At 36.3% G+C, this 22,564-nt stretch overlaps 1 protein-coding gene across 1 annotated transcript in view; it reads right to left on the bottom strand.

Moving 5' to 3' along the window:
- FHIP2A (FHF complex subunit HOOK interacting protein 2A) overlaps positions 1–22,248 on the bottom strand; it is a 28,559-nt gene extending 6,311 nt beyond the window's left edge. The window contains exons 1-13 of the mRNA XM_063307207.1: positions 21,939–22,248; positions 16,003–16,081; positions 15,023–15,192; positions 13,795–13,899; positions 13,478–13,600; positions 8,632–8,916; positions 6,803–6,999; positions 6,418–6,532; positions 6,245–6,321; positions 5,952–6,144; positions 4,209–4,378; positions 3,302–3,445; positions 320–410 (exon numbers count right to left, since the gene is read on the bottom strand). Of these exons, the coding sequence (XP_063163277.1) occupies positions 320–410; positions 3,302–3,445; positions 4,209–4,378; positions 5,952–6,144; positions 6,245–6,321; positions 6,418–6,532; positions 6,803–6,999; positions 8,632–8,916; positions 13,478–13,600; positions 13,795–13,899; positions 15,023–15,192; positions 16,003–16,081; positions 21,939–21,983 (1,794 nt within the window). The 5' untranslated portion in view covers positions 21,984–22,248. The remainder of the gene's footprint in view (positions 1–319; positions 411–3,301; positions 3,446–4,208; positions 4,379–5,951; positions 6,145–6,244; positions 6,322–6,417; positions 6,533–6,802; positions 7,000–8,631; positions 8,917–13,477; positions 13,601–13,794; positions 13,900–15,022; positions 15,193–16,002; positions 16,082–21,938) is intronic.
- Between the last annotated feature and the right edge of the window lie 316 nt (positions 22,249–22,564).

Genomic DNA, 22,564 nt, shown 5'->3' with positions numbered 1-22,564 from the left:
AATATAGATATTATCTGGTTGCTTGTTTTAAAAAAATAATTTAGTAAACTGTAGCATAATTATATAACCAAGAGCTGAGACACTTTGGAACCTAATGGAATGGAAGCATTAGAAATACGTGAACATTTTTCTAAGTATATGGATTGAGACTGAAAAGGCTGAGCTGAACTTTCTTATAAAAAGGGACTTCAATGAGAATACTCCAGTATCTCTAATAATTTATAACACTATAAACCTATGAGGTGAAGTTAGCTTCCTCCTCCCCCTTTTCTGAATCCATTATATTACATATAAAATTGCATTTTCTGTTTTTACTTACTTGTCGATGAGCATCTCTGAGGTAGGTATCATAACCTGTTCCTTCCACATGGTAAGAAGATTTAGCTTCATCTGGTACAAGACAGAGAAAACTGCAAAGACATATAAAACAATGTGATTTGTTTCTATGCCTTTAGAACGAGCATCTCAAATGCTACTTAACCTCTGCTAGTTAGTTGGATTGCTAAGCAACTGAATACAAAGAAGTCAGTTGAGGCCTTTCACTCAATCTGGTTACTGAAATTTTGCACTGCTGGAGATGAATGTTTAACCCACTCCCAGTTATTTCAGATGGCACATTAGCAGCCTGTAGATGGGCTGCTTGTATTTGAAATTAACTGAAATTGAGTAATTCCTAAAATTGTTTAATTTGCTGAGATTAAAGAGAAGAAACTAATCAAGATCAAGGAGCAATAAAAGATAAAAAAGATCCTACTACAATATCGAGTTTGGAATTTTTAAATTCCTTTTTAAAATTACTGATATAAAAACTAATATTGCATCTAACGGTAACATGCTGTCATGAGTACGGATGCTGAGCAGGAGGAGGCCCCTATCCAGGGGGGAAAATGCATGCATAGTTTAGAGACTTCGAGCTGTCATTCAAAGAAACCCAGAACAGACCTGCCTTGAGTTTTGGGGTTTATCTGTCTGGGTTTTCCCACGCTTCTTCAGTTTGGTAGGATTTTTTGTCTACAATAGCAATAAATAAAACACTAGAGACTTTCTCCTCGTCTCGGCGTGGTTTTTGCTTAGTCAGGACACATGCCCAAATAATAAACAGTAATAACATTAACAGAACAGCATCAAACTTTCAAGAAATAAAAACTTCTTAAACGAATAATAATCTATGTAAAATATAGCTGTATTTTTAACCTTCCTGGAATATTTGGATTTATCTCAGACAATATATTTTCCCAACCATAAAGATAGCGAAAAGTATTAGATTGACAAAATGTAGAGCCTATTGCATATAAAGATGAATTATCATCGCTACTTAAAGCTTTTTCAAAAGAAATGAAGCACAGGAAATAGTGGAATTATTTTATCATCATAGTTCATAATGGAAGATCCAGAGTTAAAGACTAATTTCTGCAGATTCCTGTCATCTGTCTCTCCATTCTTCTTGCTGCTTCATATGACTTCTACTTAAGGGCAGAGTACACTAGGTTGGTGTTAGAGACTCTTAAAAACTTAGGCTCCTCTTTTTCAACTAAGAATGTTCCACTTTGCCTAGTTTTTTATCAGGTTTGAAACATTTTTCTCTCTTGTCTATTATCCCCAACTCACTTTATTCTGCTTTTTATTAATTTTGTTCTACTTAGATTATTTTTTATTTCATTTTACTGTCCATCAATTTACATGCCATTTAGAGAACAAAAACCAAACATAAATAAAAAAATAGAAAACAATTTGTATCAGGTCAGATCAAAGACAATTTCATATATTTCATTCACATACTCCCTTACATACACATATACATAAATGTTAAAGTCCTTCATTTTCCTCTGCTGTTACAGAACGTTAAAAAAATCCATTTAATGTATTTGATTTTTTAAATTTTACACTTTTTTCCTTTCTTCTATATTTATTAATTTTTTACTCTAAACTACTAAGCTAACTATAGCACAACAGTACTTACAAAACCAGCATTAGTATTTTATTAAGGAATTCTTTCTAAAAATAATCTATAATAATATACAATTGTGCAATATTTATAAATGATAATGAATATTGTAGTTGAATAAACAAAATAATTACTTTAGGAAAATGGATGTTTGGGTTTAGGAGGAACAGTAATTGTCTCAACCGAATGTTCTGGTTGTGATTGTACACTGGAATTGTAACAAATTATGTTGGTCTTGTAAGAGGAAACCGCCCTCCCCCCAGCTAGATATAAAGACTGAAAAGGACATTTCAGATGATTTTTCTAATCAATTTAGGAGATAAGTATTACCACCTAATGGCACACCTCTCAAGATTTCATTATTAGCTTTCTATTATAATTCTGCACTCTAAGGAGCTATTTGTAATAGTTGTCACACACTTCTTAATGCAACGGTTGAAGAGTGAATATCGTAGCATAATCAAAGCCCAAATATTGTAACTAATTGTATGATTTTGAATATATTAAAACAGGCTTTAAATACCAAATTAAAGATTTCAGGAATCCAGCTTGGGAATGAAGGTCAGTCATTCCCTTCTGATTGATTCACTGTATTCAAAGCAATATACTCATTTGTACTTACACTTCTCTACCTTGCATACACTATCTTTGCAATTTTTTCTCATGCTCAGTGAACACACACACACACGCGTGCTACAAGAACCCTAACCCATACCATCACATGATGGCTTTACTGTTCATCAGAGAGAATGATCAATTAATCTGCTCTCCTTTAAACCTTCAGCGCCAACTTGTAATAAACTCTTAACAGACTAATCTTGGGAATGAGTGTCAATTAAATCAGAACATTGTTAAATCTGAAGGGAATATGCTCATGTGCATTTTATGCATACATAACATTGGAATGGGATTTTATACATTTTTACGTACATGTAAAATAATGAGATTTTAGTATGCATAGAAGCATAAAACACAAAGCTTTTGTCCACTGCATCCAAGTCAACTAAATCAAGATTTGTTAAACAGAGAGCTTACTGTAATACACATAAGAATAATGTGGTATAGATGTTAATATAGTGTTCATACATAGGAACAGGAAGACTCAGATTCAAGTCCAGACCAAGCTATGAAAAACAGGGGTATTCTTTTGAGAAAAACTGGACGAGAAAGTGCTGTGCATCTCACTTTTACTCCTGAAAGGAAGGTCAGATATGAATATCACAAACAATAATATACATACTTCACTAATCTTAAGAATCTGTTTGATTGTTACTGCAGAAACCTGTACAAGAAAAACCTATGGGAAGTGTTCTAGAATTAATAACCTAAGAAAATGTATTAGTAAGTATAACACACCTATTTACAATTTTATGGACTTCAGTCTTCCCATCATTTTTTGGATGATCTGGGGTTGTAGGTGGTGAAGCACTAAGCCACTCTTGATTTGACAATATAGTATCAGGAGAAAGATCTGTAAACAAAGGATCTTCTTCCAGGTCTCTGTAGCAAAATAAGGGAGGAATAGAATTTTGGTTCCCTTTGTTTGAAAGTTAATACTTTCTGTTTGAAAGACAACTTTACTTCTGCAATCTGAAGAATTTATATATATCCAGTGCAATTTCTGTTTCCTTTCACTTTCAACTATAGCCTTCAACTTATGAACTTACTTATCCATTTTCTTTCCTTTCCTTTTTTAAAAAAATGTATTTTTATTCTGTAAAAAATGTTGTCAATAAAAAAATAATTTAAAAAAAAAGGAAATACACTGGCAGTCTGGGCAGCTCCTGCAGCAATGGTGTAACATGCAGTATCAAGACTGGTCAGTGAGCACGTAGACCACTGCATTCTAGACCAGCTGAAGCTTCCAGGTGTTCTTCAAGGGCTGAACCATGCAGAATTACAGTAATCTAATCAGAGATGACAAGCACATGAATGAATGTCTTCAAAGCATCCTGCTCCAGGTAAGGTTGCTGATGAAACAGGGGTGGATGTACATTCTTCATTCATATCTCTTGCATGAAACTTGCAGTATTTTTCAACAAACCTTCAATATTTTGCTTTTACTTTTTACTACTCATCACCTATCAAAATAATACATTCTGTAACTTCTATAAAACCTAGATTAAAGCATTACACCTACATTCAAAATTAGGTTCATATTAAAATAAACCCATTTGAATCTAAGATAATTTTGGTTTAAAAAAAAACTGCTGAAACATATCCTAGCTACTTCAGAGGAAATTCAGAACATAATAAAACATACACTGCTCCTGCTATTTGCCCGTTTTCTACCACATCTTTATCTTCTTGGCAGGGTGGTTTATATTCTGTATAGTTCCTCTCCTCTAAATTTCTAAGAACCAGGTTATAAAGAATGTGTTCAACAGGCTTTTGCAAAAGATGTTCAAACATTCTGAGGGTCATTATGCTGATCTGTAGAAATAAAGGGGAAAAAGACATTAAAAGATACTGGAAAAGGCTTAATAATTGTGTTTTTCACATGTCTTCTCAGCGCTATTATGCTTGTCACTGACAGAACAGCACTAGAGATTGAACTTATAGAGATATATATTTTATACTTGGAACTGCAATCAATACTTGGAAAATAAGCTTTGGTTCAGACAACCATAATCTTAATGGTATGTCCTATTTTGGTGGCGCTCTATAGGTGGCAAGTTAGGAAAAGCTGTAAGAAATAATATTTTGGGAGTCCATCTGAATGAACTATTCTAGGTTGGGGATGGGAAATCTTTATCCCTCCAGATGTTTCTTTATTTAATTTTTATCCCGCCTTTATTATTTTTATAAATAACTCAAGCTGGCGAACATAACTAATAGTGCAATGAACAAATGCAGCTGAATCTTATTCCGTGTCATATCACCATTTTTTTTTTCTGATTATTGCTCTGATCACTGATTTCTTCATGTGTAAACTAGCATTTAATAGGGGGCGGGGCTAACATTTTCTCATTTCATGAGCCTTACAAACAAATGGAAAAAAATGTTATCCAATACCCTTCATTTTTTAAAATTTATTTTCTACTCCGCCTTTATTTTTTTTATAAATAACCCAAGGCAGTGAACATACCAAATATTCCTTCCTCCTCCTATTTTCCCCACAACAGCAACCCTGTGAGGTGAGTTGGGCTGAGAGAGAGTGACTGGCCCAAGGTAACCCAGCCGGCTTTCATGCCTAAGGCGGGACTGGAACTCACAGACTCCTGGTTTCTAGCCCAGCACCTTAACCACTAGACCAAACTGGCTCTTAAGTTGCAACAAAGACAGCATTGTATCTCTTGGCCACCATGTAGTGGTCATCTGGATTTGTGTATGTTACTGAATTAGCCTGGTTAGTATCACTGAAGTTGCAATTCAGCAACAACTGGAGGACCACAGCTTTCTCATGCCTGTTCTATTTAGAGATTGGGCACAAGACATGCCAGAAGTTAAAAGTAGCAGTTAAGTGAGTGTTAGCTACAAGCTTGCTAGTCTGAGGCAAATCTTGAGATGTTAGTCTTCTAATCACTAGATCAGCAGAGCACTTTAAGTTATCAATGATCTGTCCAGCCTCTGAAAGTGCTGACAAGCATTTCTGCCTCACAGTTCTCCACTCCCTCTCTTAACATCTCTGCATCAGCTCTCAAAACGTTAGTGTCTTATATCTGTCAGATAGGAAAGGAAGCACATATGCTGAGGACTGAATACAGGACTTCTAAGTATTTGTCCTTCAGCACTTTATAGGTTACTCTAAATTATTTATCCTCAGAGTGGTGTGTCCACTTAGAAAGGAGACTAGTAGAAGGTACAGTAGTATAACCTTCAGGTTGCATTCAATATTTTAAAATATATTTTACTTGTGGTTATCTGGTTAGACATGAACGATTTTGTAATGCTGTTCACCATTTAAAAGATCACTTATTAATAAACATTTGAAGACATGTTGTTTCTGCACATAGTGGCTCTGAACCCAACAGCTCTATGCACTTGCTATATTTGAATCTCTTACCTCATCTGAAATGTGATCACAGTGTTCAATTAAACGATGTCGCAATGGGTGCCTGTTGACATCCATCAGTTTTTCTGGCTCCCTCTGCTCTCCAAGGATAAAGCAAACCATTTCATGAACTAAGGCATCGGATGTGACTTGACGAACGATACGATGCAACAGGGCAGTTGAAGTAAGAATTCCAATCTCTGAACTGATCATAATAGGAATTGTTTAAACAAGTGACATGGGTTCCTTAGTTAAAAAAAGGATCGGGGAAAGCCCGCCTCATTTTTCAATGGAAGTTTACTCACGTTTGCATTAGCTGAGGTTCCATCACGCCAATGAAAAAACGCTCCCGCACTGAGCTTGCCATGGCAACAGCAGTTGTCTGAAACACAGAGGGCATCCAGATGTCATCTTCATGATTTACAAACCATAGCTTTATGAACTTGTTTGGGCAGGGACTAATACAAGCATCACAAACCTTGTGAGCTTCCTTAATGAGCTGATCACAGTAATCAAACCAGGATAGGAATGAAATCAGAGCTCTTTTCCCTGGGAAAGCAGATGCATCTTCTTTGTAGCTGTAGGAATCCAAACTAGAGTGCAGGAAATGAAGGCAAATGAAACATATTTGATATTGCTACCATTATAACGTAATGAGAAGTAACAAGTCTAAACATTTAGATAATTTTCATTATTTTATTGATATCTGAATGCTTTTACCAACTGAGAGTCGCTGAAAGTTTAACCCATCTCAAACGTAAGGTAGGTTACAAACATAAATCAATGTATAGCTGATAAATAACTCACATAACATGCCCAAGAATCCACAATATAATACAAATATGCAAGGACAGAATGTTTACCCCCAGTTAATGCCTTCGACTGTTTCGATATCTAAAGGATCCATTGACTGAGGGAGGGCTCTGTAGAGAGAGGCCAGCCTATCTGTCAGCAGTTCACATAAACATGTACTCTGTGTTAAGCACTTGGCAGCTGCTGGCTCAGGCAAACTCACTAGAAGCATGAGGCCTTCACAAGCTTTCACTGCTATTCGGCCATCCTGCAAAGGAAAAACAACACATTTTACTAAGTTGAACCACTTCTAATTACTATAGTTTCCATGTCCCATTATAAGGAAATCAGACAGCTTATGGTAGACTTCTGAATCCATGCATGCTTAAGAAGAAGGAATTCCAGTAAGTTTATTTGTATTTAAAATATTTTAAAGCAAAATATAACAGAAAGAACATACAACAAGGCTAAAACATAAAGTAGGGGTGGGTAAAATAGGTAAGATTAATAATTTGATCGCATAATATAGCATGAATATTTATTTAAGACTAACTATGCTTGTTCATTTATTTTTTATACTTACAGGCCATCATAATCAGGATTGACTCCCAGCAGTTTACAAAATAGTTAAAAGGAAGGACATAATAAAATCTAAGAGTAGTAGGAATCATAAAATAACATAGTATCAGTGGGTTTTGTTATTGTTGTTATTGTCTTGCCATTTTCTTCCATTCCCCTCCTTTGTCTAATATAAAATTTAAAAATAAAATAAAAATTAAAGAGCTTGGAAAAATGTAAAAAATGGACTTTGGTTCCTAGAAATATTGACAGGGATACCAAATTAGCCTGTCTGGAGATAGTTCCACGAGTGAGAAAGTTTCCATTCTCAAAGGCAGCTTTATTAACTTTATAAAAAGTAAATGGGTTTTGCCACACTGCTAGGGTGGGAACTTCTACCATCCACAGGCACCATTATCAACAAAATGTGGATAGTTTTAACAAGATCTCAAAGTCCTTGTTAAACTAAAGCATCACTTAATACAATGGGTACTAAATGGAGTAACTATTTAGAGCAAGACTTAAGCAACTTACAATAGTGGTTCTCTAACTGTGTAGTATGCCCCCGCCCCCGAAAATAGTAAATTAATGTACTAACTTCTCTACAAAGGAAACTAATGATTTGGTTGGTGTTAATGTTGGATAAGAGATAAGGCACTTTTAATAATTATATTTTCTTCCATATACAGCAAGGTTTCTCAGACTTAGCTGTACAGCAGTTGCCCCCTGTGAGCTACACAGGGAAAATAGGAAGCAAAGCCTAGAAAGCATTTGGAGAATGTTCCCACTTTGCCTGTCCAAGTCTCATCTGTGATATTTGCCCCACCCCGCTAGTAGCTTACAATTCACCAGCAATCCTGATCCACAGTTTTAGAACCCCTGACTTAGCAAGTCTGTGAGAATTCTGAGCTTCCTATGAGTTTTGGTTAAAAATGGATCTGTAACCACTATGACTGCTCGGGAGCCAAACCACCACCAAACATACCGCACTTGACACTTCCACTCCTCTGAAAGTTCAGCTTAAAACTTCGGTAAGATTCATATTTGACTCAGAATTAGCAGTAACAAGACTCTGTTCTTATCCTACATGATTGGATTGCTTAGTTGAAAAGTGGGGGAGAATGCTTTGCATTTCCTCTTAGGTGAGGAGCTGTCCTTAACATAAAACTCATCTCATGCAAGATATTTTGACATATGAAGAGTAATCAGTGTATTCAAAATATGTGACTGGCAGTTTCAGCATATAACGTGCTGAATGTATATCTATACACATTACACATAGCAGAGAATTGATCTCTCTCTAAATCCAACATTAATTCTGCCATATCTGATAGCCACTCACCGGGCTTTTGGTGAGATTGAGCAGAGAATTCACCAAATTATAGTCCCCATGTGGGCGAACAGCTACAGCCTCTGGAGATGAAGGGATGTTTAATTCAACTAGATTTGCAGACACTTCTTCTGCCTGCTGAAGGTCATTCTCTTTCTCTGCTTGCTTTGTCCTATTTGATGTTTCTTCAGACTGAATGGACTGTCCTGCACCTGTCACCCCAGAATCTTGCCCTTTTACCATGTCTTCTGTGACTGAGTTTGCTGCATCTTTTGAAGCCAACCCTTTCTGCTTGTTCTGGAAAAAAATACAAAATAAAAAGGGAGAATTACAAAGATAAAACTAATGTTTGCTCTGCTATAGAAATACAGCAATCTGGTGCTTCCTTACTAAAGCAAGAAGAAACACAAAGGAAATGAAGAAACAGCAGAAGAAACCAAAAACGTTAGGCTGATTCAAGAGGCTCTCAACGCATTTGAATTTATGAAGACTGTAACATAAGGAAGCTTTTCATTATGCCTCTCATTTTAAGAACTTTTAATCACAGAATGTATCTTTGATTCTCAGACAAGTAATTTATCTTAGAGCTGAAAAAACTGCAAGAGTTTATTGCCTTATATATCTTGTACAGACTGCTGAAATTTATAACCATCAAGCAGTCTTCCATGAATTTTAGCCTGGACTTCATCAGCTACTATCCTGTGCTTACTTGCAACCTATACATTTATATGCTTCTTATTTTTTAAAAAAAACTCACACGTTATCACTTGATTGGTTAGCCCTAGTGGTTTACTTCTTCTGCTTCTTATCTAATTAAAACACTTCCCATCAATAAGGTTAATTCAAATTGCCTCATGACATGTTAAAGAATAGAAGGAAGGACATACTTCAACAATATAAACTACGCTGCAAAAATTTGCTAGAAATAGTACAATCAGGTGTGATACTCTACACATACTATCCTTCCAAATGAATGCGACATTTACAACATGCAAGGAATCTTCTAATACCTCTACATTCAACAGATTGAAATTGTGGATATTTAGGTTAAGACTTCAATTCACTTTATTATTCTGGTTCTAAAAACAGTTTTAGGTGCTAATCTAATCATGTTTCTAACTGTACACCTCTAAGAAAGAAAAAAGATGTTATTAGAATTAGGAAATCTGTACTTACCACCATCACAGAATTGTGAACACTTTTCTAAAGGCTGCCTAAAGCTTCTTACCTCACCTACTTCTGGTGGAAACACTGCACTTCTGCCTATACATCTGCTTGATTTGTGAATGATAAAACAGATCCAAAGCTGCAGTTTTTGCCAGTTTAAAAAAAAATTCTTAAGAATGATGGTAATGGATGTCACAGTTTCATTTTTATACTTAGCAAGATGGCACACTTGTATTATAATAAACCTGCATAAAGGATTTTGTATAATGGTTATCCTTGAGTAATATTTACTGTTATTTTGGAAGAACATGCAATACACCATGCATTACAGAAAATAAAGATATAAATGTTTAATATAATTAGGTCTACAATGTAATTGGAATAATACCCATTATGAACATCAAAGATTAAAGAGAGAGAGGAGTAACACTCCACAGAAGCCTACCATTTGCCTGAAAACGTTTTACTACAAAAAGGCACACATATAGTTTCTGAACAGAAAGATTTCTTCTTTAGGTTTTGAAGGTGAAACCGACTGTATAAAAGACAATAATTAACGCATGACTAGCTGGCATTGTTTTAACATTCATAGATTCCTGCTATGCATGGAAAACTGAGACCTAATTTAAATTATTATATGTATCTTCAAAAAATAAGTATTAGCATTTCAATGCCTCTTTCAAATAGACATCAGACCTATAGCGAGGTTTCAGCAGAGGTGTGATGTGAGATTGCCGATGTTAGTCTTCACCTAAAAAGAACCACCTGCAGAAAGAATCAACCTGCCAACCTGACATAGACTTGATGACTTTGCCTAAATTAAGAATGGAGAACCTAGGCCAGCATTCTGTGCTATAATTTTAAAAGCTCCAGCAGTACGACACTGCTGGTTTATGGGATTTGTAGTTCAAAAAACAACTATATGGAACCATGTTTCTTCTTCTATCAAAGAACCAGCCTGTTTTCCCTGGAACAGTAAAAAAAAGTAAGACATTTCAGTGTGGTGGTTGCTCCCTGTATTATTGTTAGTGGGTTGCAGTAAGAGATGGTTTATGTATCACACTATGCAAAGCAGTCAAGATTCACTGATTTGTTCATGCAGTTCTGAAGCCCACCTGCTCACCTTTCTGCCTTGAAGAAATGTGTAGGCTGGGGTTTGGAATCACCTATTAGGAAAGTTTAATGAAATAGGCTGTATGCTTTCTGATTCAAGATCATCACCACCAAGGAACTTCACTACCAGACCACTGGGGATAGCAAGAGCAAGCAACAGTTTGCTGAACTTAACAGAAAGAAAAAAGCCAACTCAGTTCAGCAGCAAAAGTTTGTGGAAAGCATCTTGTCAAACAAGCAAACAAACGCCACATAAAAAACCCCAAATAATTAATTGTGGTAAATAAAACATCCAAACAAATGTAATCATACACACTCTGTCAGGGTATATACGCTGTGCATTTTCACTTTTCACACGGTTAGACACAAAATCATGGTACAAGGGTAATTGAAAATACAACTACTTAATTTCATGAGTCAGGAAGCATTATTTATTAGAAAAAGTACTATCCTGAAAAATGCAGCAGTGTTCTACATATTCCAGTTGTCTGTAGTATTGTCACATAAATCTGCAAATAGTTGCAATAATGATTGCCAATTTTCTAAATGCAATTTCAGTACCAGACCTGCTTATGGAGAAAGTAGCAGCACTTCTAAGAATGTTCAAAAGGTGAACTGCTTGCACCCTTCTACCGCTCATTAAAAAGCCTTAAAGCCTTCAACAAAAGTCCAGTTTAATTCTATACATGTTTACTCAGAAACAAGTCACAATAAATTCAGTTGGAGGTACACTAACTTTGGCTTCCAAATTGTGTCCAAGATCAGCTAAGCTCAGGTTATAGAGAATTACCAGAACTGGAGAATTACGAATGTGTGATAAAGTCAAGCTTAATGTGGATTTTAAAATTCATTATATTAGATGAGCCATATTGAGAATATGGAATAGATATAAACCCAGGTTGTACCCAAAAACACCTCTGTAGCTCTCAACACAAGAATCATCAAGAAATAATAGGCAAACACAAATAGCTAACTCATCATGAGATGCTAGAATGTCTCAAGGGAAATGTAAAATAAAATCAAGAGAAGAACTGGTGGCAGAGGAATATAGCTGTCCATGGTTCCCTTATTTACAATTAGAAAGATTTAAAATAGAATTTATGGTTTTGAATATTATACGATTGAATTTGAAAAAGAATTGTGTACAAATGATGAACATGTAATTGCTAAAACGTATAAACTTTTATTGAAATTTGAAACAGAAGAACAAGTGGAAGGATGTACGATAAAGTGGGCTAAAATTTTGGTTATAATATACAGATGGAACAATGAGAAAATATGTGGCTGAGCAACAAGAAGGGACATTATATCATGTCTGGTGCACATATAAAAAAGCTAGAAAATTCTGGATTTAAATACATACACTGATGCAGAGGATTTTAAAGATAAGTATATAACCAGAGGTTTTTCTTTTGGGATTGATGGACAAACAGTTTGAAAAAGGTTATCAAACTTTGTTTTTGTACATGATAACTTCAGCAAGCTTATTATTATATGCACAAAGATGGAAAGATTCGGCACAACCCACAATGGAGGAATGGTTAGTGAAGATGATGGAACGTACTGAGATGGCTAAATTGACATCTTTGATCAGAGAAAAGACAATAACTATGTTTATTGCTGACTAGAAACCCCTTATGGACTTTTTGTGTGTAACAGAAAAAGAGTGGAATTTCCTTCATATGTCACTTTGGTTCTGGAAGACTCACTATTTTAAAATCCTCATGATCTTTTGAATTACTTACTAATGGTTTTAAAATTAACAGGAGGATAGCAAAGTCAATATTGCATGCTTTTATGATAGCAAAAAATCCTGAAGATTTTATGTATTCTCAGTCAATTCCACAATGGTACCTGTTTTTCTGTATTTGATCAAACTTGTTACATGAAACTTGGACTGCGTGTGCTATTTAAATTCCCATTTTCTTTTGCTAAATAAACTGCTTTAAGTTTTAATAATTTTACTGTACAGGTAGTCCTCACTTAACAACTCTAATTGAGACTGGCAACTCAGCCAATAATTGAAGTAGTCACTAAGTGGGAAACCATGTGACTGGGACTGTGCTTTCTGGCTAGAAAGAGACAAGACTAGTTTTAAACTTTCATCTTTTGTTTGCCTCCTATCCACTCCCCTGTCCTTTGGAATGTTCAAGTGTCTGCTTACTGTCTTGTACACATTGAAAACAATGCTATTGCACTGGCAGCCCGGAGCTGGGAGTTGTGGGCGCACTACGTGAACAGCTTACTCTCTTGAAATCCCTTCCTCTCCAATCTCTCCACTCTGCAGGGGGTGGGAGAGGAGAAAAAAGCGATTTCTGGAGGCAATCTCTCCTTTGCCTGACCCTTTCCCACTGCTGGGGTGATCACACTGCTTTCCCTCCTCTCCAATCTCAACTTAACAAGGCTGAAATAATTCATTAAATATACTGTGTCCTGATGTAGGTACTAAAGTACAAGTAGCTCACTCCCGTAAAATTGAAGATACTTTTACAAGAAAATCCTCATACATAAGCTGACTTTTAAGCACTTAAACTGACTTTTCAGTAACAAAAGCATAGTCAGCAATGGAATTACTTACCTCAAGGAAAAAGTTAACCAGGTATGGACCTTGCTTCAACTTTGAACAAACTGTGCAGAGGAACTGGATTTCTTCATTTTCGGTAGGTGTTGCTAGGACTTCGCCACAAAGTCTGATTAATTTCTGTTGAAAAAAATTAATACTATAGAAAATGTAATATGAATTTTAAAAATCAAATAGATTTCTTTTTTTAAAAAAGTAACAATTCCTAATTCTGAGTATTCTGCTTTAGATGCCCTTAAAATAGCAAAACTGAAATTTATGTAATTATCAAGCAAAATCTATTTAAAAAGTGTCATTTTAAAATTAACCAATACCTGCACAGGTCTGTGAACATTTATGTGTGGAAGAAGAGGTTGCTGTATTCTTCCCAGAAGTTTAGTATAAAAAGATAAAACCTGCTGTTTCATGCCTGGAGGACACTAGAAAAAAATTGAGCAAAAATTAAAAATTATATGGAAACTGATGTGAAAAGTATTTTCAATATTTATTTTTATACATGTAGTTTTGGTTGATGAGCTTCTGATGTTACAGAGAGCTTTATTTTTTAAAATTTGTATTTAGCTCTCTCGAGTTCTATTTTGATTGAAAGGTAGTAATAGATACTTAATAAATAAATACTGGATTAATTTTATAACCAAGAATTAGTACACAATTACAGTATTTAAGAAAACTGCATCTCCGTAACACACCTTAGGTATTAGGGCCAAACACGTAGTACCTGTTGGAAACACCTTAAAATAAGTATATCTTTCGTAGGATTGTTCATCCCTTATGAAGTGTAGCTGCACGAACTGAAGAAAAGATGCAGCTGCTTTAAAGATTCCCAACAGGTGCTATGAGCTTGTCCACAGGAACTCTGATCACATTTTTCAATTTGCATCTATCTCTGCACAGATATATTTTGTATGCCATACCAGCATTTCAAACTAACAGCAGTACATGAGCTCTGTGCATTTCCATGGTTGCATGGAAAGCTACTAATACTATTTAGGTACTGACTTACTGAAAATGTAATTAGCATTTGTGGGCCTAAAAAGGGTAGAGGAGACCATATATGCTAGCCCTGCCCCAACAGCAACCTCACACATGCGGTGGGTAGAATTATGAAAGCAACATTACAGAAAGACTGCTGGAGATGTCCCTTTAAGCTGTACTGCACAGTTTGATGAGATTTACAATTCAGATCAATCACAAATTGATAATTCCAGTAAGGACTAATATAAACTGGACAATGTACTTTTTCAGAAAATGGGAGTAAATAACTTATGAACCAACCAATTCAGACTTCAATAGTTTTCAATAAGCACAACTTGTGAGACCTTCACAGATGCCATCATTTTCATGTCTTTACACATGTTTTGGGTAGCAATATCACTTCCTAAATGATCATTTCCAACTCATCAATTCTTGTTCAACAAGACTGGAAAAACATGAAGACTTAATATTCCCAAATTAAAAAAGTATACATACATTAAGTAAAAACATTTACATCCAATCATAAAATCTGGCCTTTCTTGATAAAACCTGATATACAGTACTTACATCAGCCTTGCCCAAGGTGTATAAAGTCTCCAAGATTTTGTGATGTAGCAGATATTCCATACAAGGCCCTGTTTCCCCAAATTCCCTTTCATTTTCTTCCTGAACCAAAATGTCCAACATTTGCTCCAGATGTGATGGAATATTGGTATCAGTCACAGGAGCTTTGTCATCTACAAAAATTATTTCCATTAAAGATCCAGCCTCTGTATCATCAGCATGGTACTGTAACTTACCATTACAATGAATATTTGTTTTATTTACTTTTAAAATTTCTCATGTAATAGAAGAAATAGAAAAGGCAATTATATCTGTTATTCTTACTAACCTTCGAAATTGGTGTACATATATCTGTTCCTATTAGCTTCCTATTAAAGCAAATGGGATGATAGTTTGGTATGAAAAGGACAGAAACACTCTTAGCAAAAAGTGCTATCCACATCTTCCGTGTTACTAATTACACACATTTTCTGATGTTAAATCATATAAAATATACTTAACATATGAGAAAAAGCAAACATTTATAGTATTGCTGTAAATAAAATTAACTGAAGCGTTTATGTCTCAGGACATTAAAAGCAATGGAGATATAATTTTATCTAACGAAACTGTTAGTTTATAAATAAACCTGTGGAAAGTTTGCTCCATCCCCCCTTATGCAACTTTCTACAAATACATTGTATTTAAAGGCAAATAAGGTCAAAGTCACAGGAACAAATTGCAACAGCTGAAAATTCTGGACTTCTGCTAACACTACAAATGCTTTTAGAAGTGTTGCCAAGTACACCGTCCAGAGGTCATCAACTAGATTCCCCTTAATTTTATTTCTTCTCTGATCTGATTCTCTGTATGCCAGACTAATTAGGACTACAATTCCTACCCACCCCAGCAAACAGAGGACATAACCAGCTGGAGGGCAATAAATTCAAGAAGATTATTTTAGATCACTACTTTCTAAGCGACAACAAAGAACTTTCTCTTACCTGATGTTTCTATGTAGTAATGGGTAATTGCCTTCCAATGGTAAACAAAGTCTTCTTGCAATGGAAGGGAAGGTGCAAGCTGAAGAAATACAACCAGGTATAAGACATTTTCTCCAAAAATATGGATTTTATATTCCTCCAATAATCTCTGCAGTTTACCTCTGAAGTTGTCACAAAAGACATGAACAGATACATTGTTTAACAGGACAATGATATAAAATGCAGTCATCATATGTCCTAAACTCAGTATATCAGGTCATATAATTCTGAAAAAATGGTCCATAACCATATGTGTATTGTCTATTACTGGTTTTCCTTTAGGGGAAAGGACAAAAGGAGGAATGATAACAGAACAAAATAATAGCAATTATATGAGAAGTGCCATATTGCTAAACTGAATTCTCAGATCAGCTTGCAGTTTAGTACAATAAGTCTGCTTTTAGAAGCTTTCAGAAATATATAGTTCTTCTATGAAGGTTCTCCATTCAACAATGGATATTGAAGTAGAACTCTATTTTTATACGTAATAACTCCAATACGATGGCATATAAAATATTTTTATTTATTATTTGATTTCTATCCTGCCTTTCTACCCTTCATGTACCCAAAAGATTAACAGAATTAGAACAAAAATAAAACATTGAAAATTATAAGCATCAATTATAATTAATAGTAAAATTGGTATTAAAATTAGTTAACGGTGAAAAGCCTGATGAAAGAGAGATATTTTACAGACTCTCTAAACTCTGAAAATGGTAGTGAAACACAACTCTTGTGGAATTGTATACCACAGCCTGGGGAAAATGCAGTAATATAGAATAATAATAACCATCATCACCTAAGTTTGCCATTCAAGCATAACCTCCCCCCCACATTCCTCTAATGTACTTGTGAAAATAATTTCACTTGTAATTAGAATTTCTTAGATGTGTAATACAAGCGTAACTTTCTAAAACAGACTGTGGAGAACTGGATGGGGATGAAGCTGTGTTCTGTTAGCTTTTTAGGCCACAAATTTTTAAATGAGAGCTCACTGAACAGTCAATAAAAGTGATTTTAGGTATCGTATCTCTAAGTCTTCTCTTCAAAGATTTGCATTTTTGCTCCTGGTTTTATTTAATCCTCTTAACTTTTCTAGGTGAACTTGGGACTCACCTAACGTAGTAATATCCAGATTTTATTCATCTAAATATTGTACAGCAATATTTAAACTATCTATACCCTGATTTTCATATATAACGCCATCTTGGAAAGACTGTCTGCTCTTCTGGACTTCTACTTGTTTTATAGAACTGTTGTATCTTTACCAACAAAGTTCAATATTTTATTTATTTATTTATATCACATTTATTCACAGCCCATCTCAGCAAGCGACTCAATAGCTGTATATGTACATCATCACCACCACCACCATTTTTATTATTTAAATTTATATGCTGCTTGACTCCCAACAACTCTACATCTCCTACCAAGGGTGTGTGAGGGGGAATAAAAGGAAAAGGCCACTATATCTCATATTTATTTCAAAAGTTTGGTAAAGGAATCTTTTATTCTCTGTTCTGCCATCCCATCAATGAGCACCTGAGAAATATGAGACTTCCAATGACTATCTTTGTCAATAAAGATGAAATTACCAAAATTCATGTTTGGTACAGGAAGAATGTTTCTTCTAATATACTGCATGTAACCCATCATTTTGAATAAGTGAATCAGATTTGTTGAGTAAACACTTCAAGTGTGATCAACACAAATGAAATTTAGAATCAGAATCAACCCTTATGATTATTAGCATACCTATTTCTGATCATTCTTTCCATAATATATTTTTATTACAAACATTATAGCAGGTTAACTTTTGATATTATAACTCACACACTGCCATTGTATTATTATGTTATATGACGAGGTTATTTTCTTATCTTTTTAATCTTTTCCAGAGAGAAAACTGTACACTGCTCAGGGTCAGTTCTGACTGGAGCAGCCCAAGTGTTGTAAATGCATCAATAAAAACTTCTAATTAAGCTAACATGACTGATTTAATACAATACTATGTCAATACCTGGCATCCCCAAAATGACGCTAAGGGACACCAGATCTTGGCAGCAGTCTAATGGCACGACTTGTAAAGAACTGAGGTTGAGAAAGTATAACCTGCTGTATATGATATTTATGGACATATGTGTCAAAAAGATAAAGATGAACTTTCAATATTAATCTCTAAATGTAGGCCAGACACATTTTCATTATCAATTTGGGCTAGTAAAACCTAGCATATTTCAAAATATAAAACTGTATAATCTTAATTCCAAGTATATTCCAGAGACTATAAATATCAATTAAGTGTATTTAGAATCAGAATTCTTGTTCATATCCCTGTGCTGGTCTCTGACCATAATAAAAATTTGATTTGACTTGTTCATATCCCAATTTCTGTAAAATATATAAAACAATAAATTGAGGTTACTTTAATTTGATATTGGTATATATTTTACAATGATTTATTTAACTGAGATCTGCACAAACTTTTTGTCTGCACATTCCATGCTTATATCACCATATTTTATTTCAACTAAAATCATCCTGTTTAATTAACTATAATTTCCTCTTACACCCAATTCTAGGTACTATAATAAATAGGATCTGAACTCATCATCAACCCAAGGCTTTAAATCCCGCTTTCCTCCAATTGCTGACTAGTAATTAGATTCCTAGCTTGAGTTTAATAGGAAACAAATGAATTCTCAATTGCAGTTGCTGAGATCTTACTTTCTGGAAAGCAAACTACAGTATACAAATCATATGACAGCACAGTTCTGGAGATGCCTGTATGGTTGCTTGCACTCCTTTTTACACCCATTAGCCCCTACTTTATGTTTTTGCTTTCTGACTGGCAATACCTCTACAGTAGCCATTCTGTCAGTGAAAAAAAGCCCCTTTGTGACTTATACAACACCAACATCATTTTCTCAAAATCCAAAATACCAAAAATGTCCAACAGTTCAAAGTGTTGGGGTCCTCTGGCTTAGCATATGTGAACCTAGACTTTTTGCGAAAAGGAAAGAAATTGAATTTATGATTTATGGTTTTGATGATTAGACAGGATAGATTATAGAAAGAAGAGTCATGTTGTAACCTTAGAGTAAGAGGTAAATTTGTAACTGTACTTATAACTGCTGTAAAGAAGACTGGAAGCCACTTCATTGTGTCTTTTTTCTTTCTTTTCTGTTTACTTTTTTCCTTTCTTGCACTTTTAGCTTTGATTTCTTTTTTCCTTTTTTCCTTCTTACTTCATTAGTTTGCATTAGTTTTTATCTTTCTTGTGTGTGTGTGTGTGTGTGTGTGTTAAAAGCAACATCAGGAAGGAGTATGAGAAGCTGGAGAAATACCAAGAAGGAGCTAGAGAGGATGTGGAAAGTGAAGTCCAGAGTGGTCCCAGTGGTGGTAAGAGCACTCAGGCCGTGACTCCTAAGCTGGGAGAGTGGCTCCAACAGATCCCAGGAACAACATCAGAGTTCTCTGTCCAGAAAAGTGCAGTGGTAGGAACAGCTAAGATACTACACTTGATCTTAGCCAAAAGTCCGAGAAGCGATGTGTGCAGAACCCTCAAACTCCCAGGCTTCTGGTAGAGGACCTGAGGTTGAGGAAGACACATACGATCCATAGGGGTAAGAAGGGAATATAATATTATAGAGATAAAGATATATAGATATATGGAGTTAGTTCTGCCTGCAACATAAGCATACATGCTCCAACATGAATCTAGATATTGCTGGTACTTGCAGCAGAAACAATTCCATGATCTCTATATTTGGCTGGGATGCAATCCCCTTTCCACCACATGAAGCATACTTATATTAATACATATGTGTGCCCTTATTTACCATAGTCAGGAAGTATGCAGGGAAGCATTTCATCTGCAGGGGAACAGATGATGGCATGTGTTCAGCATATATTAATTCCAGGGGTAGCCTGTGTGGTCCCTACTGACAGGTTTTCAACGCAGGTGGGTGTCATACAACTCCCCCTTATGTCAACTCATATTATAATTTCTTCAGTGCCCACTGTACTTGAATCTGTGCTTTGTAAGCTGTGAGACCAGTTTTTATCTTCCTAGAATACATCATTAATCAAGGTCTTGTTAGCAAAAGGTCCTGCCAAGTTTGATAGAACTTACTCTCTGGTTCAATATATATAAGGCTACAATTAATTTCTGTTATCATGTTCAATTTTTCCAACTGCTTTTTACTTATCAAAGTGTACAGGCAGAGGATGCATTTCCACTTCTGCCAGCCTCTTATTTGTAAAATATATGTTTATTAAAACCCTGTTTTAATAAGTAAAACACTCCTTTTAACCCTACCCTTTCCACTAGCTTAGCTGAGTCCTATGATTAAATATGCTGCAGACTAGCACTTGATAGAACAGCCACAAAGGCCTTGGAAAAGATATTCAAATGCTGTTATGTGTCTACACCTACAAAGACCAGCATCGTGCAAGCCATGGTATTCCCCGTGACACTCTATGGAAGCAAAATTTTTAAAAAAGCGGGATAGGAAGAATATTGATGCTTTTGAACTTTGGTGTTGGAGAAGACTCCTGAGACTATCGTGCACAGCCAAGAAAACAAACAAATGGATCATTGAACAAATCAACCCAGAGTTTTCACTTGAGGCACAAATGACCAGGCTCAAATTAGCCTACTTCGGACACATTATGCACAGATCCAGCTCCCTGGAAATGGCTCTAATGCTGGGAAAGGTAGAGGGAAAGAAAAGAGGACGACCAGCAGCAAGGTGGATGGACTCAGTTACAGAAGCAATGAGTGCCCCTTTGGGAAACATGAAAAAATAGGATAGGGATAGATCATCTTGGAGAAAATCTATCTATGTGGTCACTAGGAGTCAGAAACAACTTGATGGCACATAATCAATCAATCAATCAATCAATCAATGATTAAAGTGCATGAACAAGCTATGCTCCCTATAGTTCCAGTATTGAAGCATGGCGCAGTAGTGGTAGAACCCTGAATCAATCTGTGCCTGTGTTGTCATCTTCTTGATTTCTGTACTAAACATGCAACAGGGGACTTTGTCTCCTCCATGTCCAGCACAGAACCTCAGTAGATGGGTGGTCAAAGTTCAGATCATCCTATGCCTGCAAACAACCTCCTAGCTTTCTATATCAGATGGTTGTCAAGGAGCCAGATTTGAGCCTTCAAGCTCCCTCATCTCTACACTTCTCATCCCCAGGGGAACATCTTTAAAATCATGATTTGGGAGATCTGATAGCAAATCAGGTCCTATCCTCAAAGCACCTCCTCCATTGTGAGAACAGCGTCCTCCTCTGAAAATGAAGTTTGGAAGACTCACACATAATACAAGCAGTATTTTGCTGCAAGGCTCGTTTACCATTGTTCTGAAGGCTTCTCCTGAGCCCAAAATAAAACTACACCCGTTTTAATTGTCTAATGGTCCTTTATTGCTAAGCAAGTACCTTTTTATTTACCAGAGCCTTTAGCTAGTTTTTATTTGGCTACAATTTTGTTTGTTTTAACATAAACATTTGCCTATTAGCTTATCCCTCCTGTAAACTGCCCTAGAAGCATAACTGAAGAGAAAGATAAAATATTTCCAATAAATGAACAAATGAAGAAGCCAAACTGAGCTATGTAGCCGAGCTCAGGTAGGGACTAGAAGGGAAAAAAAGGAAGTACGAATTACATCGTCAAGCTCCTGTATTCTAACTCGCTATCTGATCCCCCCTTCCCCACCCAACAGAAAAAAATAAAATAAAGCTATTAGGTGATCTGAGGCAGAAAGATGAAGTCGGCTGAGCAGGAGAGGGAAACCGAGAGAGGGCCCTGAAAACGAGTTTTCCCCAGCTTAGGCCCGAGGTAAGCCCCGGCCTTGCGTGCCGGGCGCTTCCGGTGGCCTTACCGCCTCCACGGCGTGCTGCAGGATGGAGGTGAACTTGGAGAACATCTTGTCCCTGGACTGGAGCAGCCGCTGCCGGGAGGATCTGGAGAGCTCTTCGATCCGCCGCCTCCGCTCCAGGGTGAGGGCTGCATGCGAGTGACCGGGCAGCGGGATCGGATCGGCTACCGAAGCAAGTCGGGTTACCCAGCTCAGCCTGCCGCAGGAGACACCGTGGCACTGACAGAAGCAAACACCCACCCGCGCCGGGCTTCGGCTACGGAGCCCGGAAGCCGAGCGCCTTCCCCGGCGCCGTTGCTTCTGCTCCCTCCCCTCAGCGGCCTTCAGGAGCCGCTACGTCCGCGGGCGCAGTTCAGCCGAAGAGAAAAGCAACGTGGGCTCCGAGAAGGAGAGAACTGCAGGCTGAGCGCAGCTTCTTTCAGCTTTTCTTGCGGAAGCCAGCAATCAGGAGTCTGGTAACTCCTTTTCAGGCTCAGTTTTATCAAAGTTTTCGTCAGTTGCAGCTCACCCACAACAAAACCCTATTTTCTGATTTATAAAGCCAAGGATGGCATTTAGCCTTGCCTCTCACAAGGTCTCTTTGTTAATCCTTAAAGGATAACTTGCTTTCAAATGTCACTTGCTACTTT

Source organism: Candoia aspera, chromosome 6, assembly GCF_035149785.1.
Source record: "Candoia aspera isolate rCanAsp1 chromosome 6, rCanAsp1.hap2, whole genome shotgun sequence".
NCBI classification, from domain to species: domain Eukaryota; kingdom Metazoa; phylum Chordata; class Lepidosauria; order Squamata; family Boidae; genus Candoia; species Candoia aspera.
This window is presented reverse-complemented; position numbering and strand designations above follow the sequence as displayed.